The sequence below is a fragment of the Primulina eburnea genome, chromosome 4 (assembly GCF_022965805.1).
Source record: "Primulina eburnea isolate SZY01 chromosome 4, ASM2296580v1, whole genome shotgun sequence".
In the NCBI taxonomy this organism is placed as follows: Eukaryota; Viridiplantae; Streptophyta; class Magnoliopsida; order Lamiales; family Gesneriaceae; genus Primulina; species Primulina eburnea.
This window is the reverse complement of record NC_133104.1, coordinates 41809284-41817995: the sequence shown is the minus strand read 5'-3', so window position 1 is coordinate 41817995 and position 8712 is coordinate 41809284. Positions and strand designations below refer to the sequence as shown.

The window sequence follows — 8712 nt, the reverse complement described above, 5'->3', positions numbered from 1 at the left end:
ATCCTCATGGCTGTGTCCTTACCACAACTCTAAGATCAAATGAAAAAATAAAAATGTAAAACATAGGCCATCAGATCCATTGTTCAAGTAATTAATTGTTCAAGTTAGACGTAGCTATACTCAGAAATAGAAATAGAAATCCAGCAATTGACAGAAGATAGAGAGCATTCAAGTGATCAAAACGTGAGTTCTGCATTCTTGAAGACTTTAGAGATAGTTCACTTTTGATGAAATTCACTGGTTTCTTTCAAATCTAGTGACCTTTTAGTGTCAGTTTTGTCAGTGAGAATCTAATGAGCTCTTGCGGCGGCGCTCATTATGTCCTGCCAGACGCCTGCGGCAACTTCTTTTAGCTTCATCAAACTCCGACAGCTCGTGGAACCTGCAGAAGATGGCAGCCACAAAACGAAGGTTAACGATTAATATGCACTATGCCCTGCATCATGGATTCGCCCTATCCTGGCTAAGTTGGTTTCCATGCAATAATACCCTTTGAAAATTCAGATAACCGACTCGAAGTGCTTAAATACACATAGTGAAAAGAGTGCTGTAGAAATTGCTAAGTTCAGATCTTCACCAATAATATGGCGTGAGATTAGTGGATCAGTCTCTATCATTTTAGTATTGACATCTTTAGAAATAAGCAATCGTAATTATCTAGTTATCTCAATATTTTCTGACTATATGGTAGGACACTTGCGAGGATGTTATCGTTTGTCTTTTCTATCTCTAAAAAGGTGGCTAAGAAGGGGATGTAGTGTCCTGTTTCATTAAGTCCTGATATCAATTGATATGCTGATTAGTATTATGATCCGTACAAAATGACAACTTCTCTGTAGAGATCGGCTAAAATTGTCGAGATGATTTCATACGCCGTACCAGTTATGCTAATTAGTTTTCGTGATAACTCAATGCATTCTTTACTGAACAGACATTTTAAACGATTGTGGATTTGTGTCATATATACGGATGCATAATAAATCGATATCACATGATGGACTACGACGAAGTATGTTTGCAGAAAACAACCTTCCCAAACTGCTGTTTTATCATGGGTTTTCCTCAAAATTAAGTCAGAATCCTGTATCTTTTACATCATTGTGAGGTGATGTCTCCTTGTGTGATGCTCAAAGAAATGAATTGTTGTCTTATTAGTGTCTCCCTGTAATCAATGGAATGCAATTGCCTAATCAAATCTATGCTTCTATGTTAATTTTTTCATCATTCTCCATTTGCTACTTATGATAAACTGAATGTGGTCATTTCCTATTTGCTGAACATTTATACTTATTTGGGTCAGTCTTATGATGAAATCCAAGCCTTCTAGTCTCGTATTTAGAAATGCATAAGCAAATCCACATGAAATGAAGAATTTTAAATCTTAGGATTTGAACCTGCTGCACTGCTGGCAGAATCGTTGATAAAGCCCAAAAATAAGAACTACTGGAGCCTTGGCATGAAATTCACAAACTTTATGCCGCCGATGGTAAGACTTGGCATTAGTCAAGTCAAAAGTGCACTCTTCGACCTGACAAGTTCGCTGTGATGATCCTCCCAAGCTCGATGCTTTTTTCCCTGAGGCACTTGAAGCTCGTTTTTTCTTGTTATCATCGCCGGCTTCTATTTCTTCTTCACCTTCCTCATCATATCCAGGTACTTTGATCATCCTCTTTCCTTCATCTCTGCTCGTTTCCATTCTTTTGGTGATGGAGAAGTTGAGAGAAACGTACGCTCGCCCAAGTGGAACCAGTTGATTTTAGGTGAAGAAAAGATGATATTGAAACATGAAATGATGTTGAAAATGAAAGAAAGAATATGATAGGACCACTGTACCATTCTTCCCGCCCCACCCCCACCTCCTTCATTGTCTAGTCTAATAATGTGTTGTTGGATTGTTAGGTTAGTACGTGCCATAATTTTATTATTTGGTGGGGTGCATAAAACAATTGAAACCAATCTTAGCTTTTGAATCAAACTTAAAACTCTGCTGTGATCCCACATTATCTTTTGTACGTGGTTGAGATCAGGTTTTCACATCAATATTGGCAAACGCAAACACAAGATAATGACATATCATTTCTTTAATTTACTATAATATTCTTCTTAGATGTACGAAGAACAGCCAGTCATGATGTCTGCATGTGCGGCTGTTCATGCGCGGCTGTTGGATTAGTCTTTTTTAACATTAGCAAATACTCTGTTCTGAGAGTGGCAATACGATGCTAGTTCGGTGGTTTTGCTGTTGCTACAAATTTCCTGCTACAAATTTCCTGTTAGATCAGTCATTTTTAACATTAGCAAATACTCTGTTCAAATCTGTTGCTGGGAGAGATTTTGATCCAAGTTCTCGTTCCCATGCAAATTCGATCCCTCTCCAGGATGATTACTTGTGATCATCAACACTATTCCTCAACCATGGAACTTGGGAGTTAGCACACATCACCTTACCATTCCAAAAAGCGCTGGGATTGAAAAGGTATGATGGATAGATGGTCATGATCTCCCGGGCAAAGTTATGAGTTCTAGCCATGCTAGATGTGTAGCCCACATTGGGATCATCATGATTTCACCCAACTTTTGCACTAATGCAGTAACTATTTCATTGTGATTTCTAAGTGGGAAGTTCGGCTCAACTTTTTTTGGGGGACTGCATGGCTGGAAAGCAAGAAAGCCAAGAAATAAAAGAATCATGCACCAATCTTGGATTGCCACCTGGTATACCTCCATTTGCCCTAGTACAGTAACTTCTTTATGCTGGATTTAGTGCAGCCAATGGATGTGAGGTAAAGTGGGCACCTTTGCTTTTGCTGTGAAACTGTTTTATCTTCACCCATAATACATGGGTTTGTGCACATATCCAAATCCTTAGCTCAGTACGTACATTGCTAAATATATTCCCTAACTTCTTGTTTGGTCCCTGCTTGTTCTAGGACAGCTGTTTCGTTGATTTATGACACCGGTCTTTTAATTATTCTGAAGCCACACTCTACGTTAACGAATGTCTTGGGTCGGAGAAAAAATCTTCTGTAACATTATTTTGTCATAGAAAATTACATATTTACATGTATTTATTATAGAAATAGTTAAAAAAAATTACAACTGTTAATTAAGAATAATACAAATTAAAGAATGACTGAAATGTGTATGTTCTCGGATCTTGTTTTATTATATTTCAGCTTTATAATATTTCAGCTTACAACATGAATTACAAATCATCAGTTAATGAAGAACTAATCATTAGCGCATTACAAGAAACTAGGGATGTAACAAATCTTTGTCATAAATTGTGCCATGAAACATAGAACTTTGGCATGATGTGTGTGTGTGTGTGTGTGTGTGTGTGTGTGTGTGTATATATATAAAATTGGTTTTTTGATTTAAGTGTGGTGGGGTGGCAAGTCTATCGAGACATCTCAAAATTTTAGACACATTGTGAAATGTTTTAAATAAACTATTGTTACATTCGAATTGATGGATGTCAAGTTAGATATTCGAATTCGTTTTTTTTAGTAAATCAACTTTACAATGAGATTGAAATCTTAAATAATTATTTTTTGAATCATTGTGATGAGTTTCAAGTTCAACCTAATGTTAGCTATTTCAAATTCTTAATTCAGATACTCTCTCAAGTCAAATCTTCTGATTCAAAACACAATCTAAATTTTTTGTTTTTTTAGAAACTATGCATAAAATAATTTCTTTTAATAGTGATAATTAGCGACCCATTTAAGGGTATATTCATTGTAGAGATTTATTGACTTTTTTAAATGATAGACTTTTATAGAGTTGATATCTTTATACTGACTTTTACATAATATATCTAAAAATTTTCACAGAATTTTTTAAATTTATTTTACATAACTTTTATAGACATTTGCAAACTCTTTCATAGAAGCCTATATGAATTTTGTAATTTATGGTTGTGAATTTTTTTTATTATTATTTTTAGAACTAGAAGTTGAGCGTGATAATTTTTATTTATTTAAAATATTTATATATCAATGTAAATATGTTTTTATTTATAATTTGATTTACGAAGGACCATAAATAAATCAATATTAAATTTATTATAATTATCTTCAACTATTCAAGTTAATTCAATATGTTTAGTTAATTAATTAATAGATTTTAATATGTAACAATAATTAATAATAATAAATAATCAAATTTAAAATAATTTCATTCATTTTAAATAAATTTTTATATAAAAAATATGCAAATTTTGTTTTTGACAATATGTCTAACAACAAAATAAATAAAATATTTATTTGTACATGAAATATACAATAATAATTTTAAAATATTTGAAACTAGTGTAACCTTATAAAACTTTAATATATTTAATTTCATATAATTATTGTGATACCTTTGTTTCACATCTTAAAAATAAAAGATTTTAAATGAGTTTATAATGAGCTTATAATGGACTTCTATAGCAACTTGGGTTAATCATTTTCGTAAAAGCGACGAGTCACGCAGGCGCGGGTTCGAACTCGGGGCGTGACAATTATTCTTATATACGTGTGTGTTCATAAAAATTTAAAAATATTTTAAGATATCAATCAATCACATTCACACACACATATATATGCACTCGTGCGCACAAATACATACATACATGGATTCGAGTGAATAAATTTTTTGTTCACTCATATATATGAATTTTAAGTTTTAATCAAAATTAAGATGCACATCAACTAAAATTATAAAAAAACAATAAACATAATGTTATATAATAATTAATAAAAAATTAATTATTAAAAATAATTTATTATTTTCAATTTATAAGTCAATAAAATATTATAATTTTTTGTTGTGTAGTGTAATCACAACTCAAAAAATAAAATTAACGATGTTAATAATTTTGATTTCAAATTATTATTAGTGTTAGAATCAGTGATGTGTTTAGAAGAGTGTGAATAAAATTTTAATATTTTCCCTAAAACACTGACAAATAATAAACCATTTTTGATAGGTTAGCTTTACAAGACCTAATTTTCCCATCACTTAAAAATAGTCAGATCACAAATTGTATGGAAAATGGTCTAAGGGTTCTTGTGAAGCTTTTATATTCAAATATAACAAGACAACAAGATAAATAAGTGTATTAAACAAGATGACACAAGATATATGGAAGTTCGAAGACAATATCTTTCTACGTCTACAATTCTTCATTTGAGTTTTACAACTTTTTATAACAACTCATTTCAATTTTAGAACTTATCAACTACTTAAGTTGAAACTCTCATTTAACCTTCACCAAAGATTGAGACAACAAATCTCACAACCAACACAAATATACAAAAATAATAAATCATCACATTCAAATTTTCGAGCAACTCCTAAAACGGTCTGATAGAAACGATTGAGTAGTTGACAGAAGCTTTAGATAATCCGATAGATGTTCTTGAAGCGATGACTGTTGAGCAATAGTTTATGTGAGTATAAAGAGTGCTCAGAAGTCTTTCAGAAAATGTAAGCTTGAAAAATTACTCTGGATCTGTATCAATTTCTTGTAAAGCTTTTCTTGCTATTTGTAGTGCTCTTTATATTGACAATTTCAACGTTCCACTGTAGCTCATTAATGCAAAAACACTGTTGTCTCTGTCTTTTCTTGATTCATAGCACACATACAATAAATGAGCAATTTGACATTTTCCAAATGCATAAGGAAACATTCGTTCATAGCAAAAAGTAATTGACTCTGAGCTATGTCTTTTAAGGTAAATATTCTGATTTTCTTATGTCTTATTTGTAGTACATAATCAATCAGCTAACTTTTCTGACAAAGTAAATAGAATCCTTGTAAGATATATGACTTGAATATGAAGATATCTTACTCAATCATTTTCAAATATGTTTTGATAGAGTGAACAATTGAGTGATCCTTTTTCACAGGCATGTAAACACGAGTGGTTGAATAGATCAAACGGTTAGATAGCTTTGTATCTTGAGCCTGGTTGAATGACTTCTTCTGAATGTTCAATAGAACAGTCGATTACTTGTATTATATGCAAAGACAACTTGATTTAATACAATAAGTCGTTGTTTGTCCATCCAAATTTTTAAGTTGAATTAAAGACCATTTTTTACATTTTATAGTTGTATCATAAACTTTAATTCTTTTATTTAATATAATTTCATGAATTCATTAAAAGTTAATTGACATTTTAATATTTTTAGACTTTCGTAGAATTTTTAAAAGTCAAGTTTGGATATCACATGACTTTTTAAAACTCTACTAAACTTCATATTGAATATCACTTAACTTTTCTATAATATATAAAAATCTATATTAAATAACTCTAAATTTTTAAATTTAACAAAAATTATTAAAAATCAAGAATCAATACTCCGATCTCAGATCGAACTCCTCGTAACATCTGATGGACGCCGTAGCTTATTCGTTGGGATGTACATATGAACATTAGGCCCAATATTAAATTGTACAGCCTAAGTTGGGCCAGTCAAAGTTTGGCCCAAACCGATATAAACGGGTCGTAATTGTTACCCACCCGATTTAACCTCGCAAATCGAACAACATTGTTCAATTTCAAATTTAATGTCAAATGAATTAGCTGCAACCCAAAAAAATCATGCAAGAAAATCGCTTACTTTATAAAAAATATGGGGAATTTTGTTGTCAATCTTTATTGTAATGAAATGGCCAAACATCCGTGTGGATATTAGTTCGCATTATTTAAACTCGTTTGGATCCATTTTTGTTTCATGCACACCTTCCGCTACGTAAATTATATCATTTTTTAATAAATAAAAATAAAATATTATATATAAATTTTTTAAAATAAAAGTATACTAATTTCTGCTCATATAACACGTTAAATTAAAGAGTGGGTCTGATCATGTGAGACCATCTCACGGATCCTAATCTGTGAGACGGGTAAATCTTACCGATATACACAATAAAAAGTAATACGCTTAGCATAAAAAGTAGTATTTTTTCATAGATGACCCAAATAAGAGATTCGTCTCACAAATACGACCCGTGAGACCGTCTCAAACAAGTTTTTGTCAAATTAAAATTACATTTTCATTAAAGTAGTTGATACTCTCTTGATAGTACAACCTTATTAATTAAATTTTGTATTTATGTTTAATTTACATCAAAATTTACCAATATAGCTAGGTATATCACACTAAAAATTACATTAATCATCTTTAAATGATCATCAAGTTGCAACAACAATTATGTATAACCGAGCCAAACTCTTCAAATATCTTTTCTAACAAAGTTTAAAATTTGTTAATCACATTATATAAATATAGGATCATAAATTGTTTGTATACAAAAAACTTGGAAAGTTGAAATGAAAATCTATATATAATATATTTATTGTTGCTGTAGAAGAACTTCGAAAATACATACAATATCCGTTTGCATGGCTATTCAATTTATTGAGATGGATCGTAGCCTGGAAGATCATTTTCAGACCAAGGATTCGGATTCATGGAAGGAATGGCCATAAGATTTCCGGTGACGTCTCCTGCACCACCACCCCAGAAACTGGGGCTCGCTGATGATATATTGCCTGCTTTTCTGTGGGTGACGGCTTGGGTCCAAGAATTCAGCACAGGGTTTGAAGGGTTGACCATGCTTTGATGCGATTGATAAAATCCATTTTGTGCATTAAATTGTTGCGGCGCCTGCGGTTTCAAGGATGGAAGATAAATCCCTGGAAGAGGCGCAGCATTTCCGCAACCAGCAGCAGGGCCGCCTCCTACGCTGAATCGGCTGCTGCTAGCAAAATTCACCCCCGGGCCTTGACTGGTCCCGATCATTGGTTGCTGCATAAAGGATTGCATGGCAGCCAATGATGACAAAAACGGACCCCCGGAGTAGAAAGAACTCATGGGTGGAAGTGCCGGTGGGAAAGGCCTGACAGGTTGACCCGAAATCATACCAGTCATATTATGGGTCGATATCGAGGGCAACGAAGATCCGGTTCTTGGAGCCTCACCGCTGCTCGTAACCGCGTGAGAGGGCTTGGGGCGCTTGTTCTTCCTGCAACCACCGCCGACGGGTACATTCCTCAGTGCCCCTCCGTCTGTCCAGTACCTCCTGCATGATTTGCAGAAATAGCGCGGCTGGGAGAGGCTGTAATTGTTGTAATAACAAAACTTGGTGTTACCCGAGTCACACCGCGGGCATTTCTTGGGCGGCAATGGAGTTGGGTGTTCTTGGTGGTTCACCGCCGCCATAAGCCTCCTGGGATCATTCTGCTGCTGATCTTCCTCATGCTTCAAATCCCCTTCACTACTGTTTTTCTCCATATCTGAATGAACGAAGAAACCAGTGCAGAACAAGGCCTATATATACAATCCGTGTACAAAGCTTCGAACAAAGGGATTTGAGTGTAGAAGCTTTAACTGCATTCGAGATTAACTTACAGATTATTCAATGCTAGGGATATGTATGTAATCAAGATATGTTTGTTGGGATTACGAGAATCTGAAATTGAGTGTGGGATATTCATGAGGAAAATCTTACAGTACAGTTGATTTGTTCTCCACCTAACCAACCCACATCACTCAAGCAACCGATATAATTCGATTTTACTGTAATCTTGAAAAGGGCAAAGAAAATTTAAGACCAAAATCTTTGTTGCAATCTGGTGTAGAAACCTAAGAAATCTGAACAGATTTTAGTGTTGTCTTAAATGAAGTAAGAGATAAAATAAAAGTCAAAGCTCA

The 8712-nt window shown here is 33.4% G+C and overlaps 2 protein-coding genes across 2 annotated transcripts; both read right to left on the bottom strand.

Annotated features, from left to right (window-relative positions):
* Window positions 1-54: 54 nt before the first annotated feature.
* On the bottom strand, window positions 55-2341 carry LOC140829089 (squamosa promoter-binding protein 1). Its single transcript, XM_073192071.1, has 2 exons — window positions 1395-2341; window positions 55-382 (listed from the first exon to the last, which is right to left on the bottom strand). The coding sequence occupies exons 1-2, from the start codon at window positions 1694-1696 to the stop codon at window positions 280-282; spliced, it is 405 nt and encodes a 134-aa protein (XP_073048172.1). The 5' UTR covers window positions 1697-2341; the 3' UTR covers window positions 55-279.
* Window positions 2342-7241: 4900 nt separating this feature from the next.
* LOC140829911 (uncharacterized) lies at window positions 7242-8711 on the bottom strand. Its single transcript, XM_073193198.1, has one exon. It carries the CDS (start codon window positions 8290-8292, stop codon window positions 7414-7416), a length of 879 nt encoding a protein of 292 aa, XP_073049299.1. The 5' UTR covers window positions 8293-8711; the 3' UTR covers window positions 7242-7413.
* Between the last annotated feature and the right edge of the window lies 1 nt (window position 8712).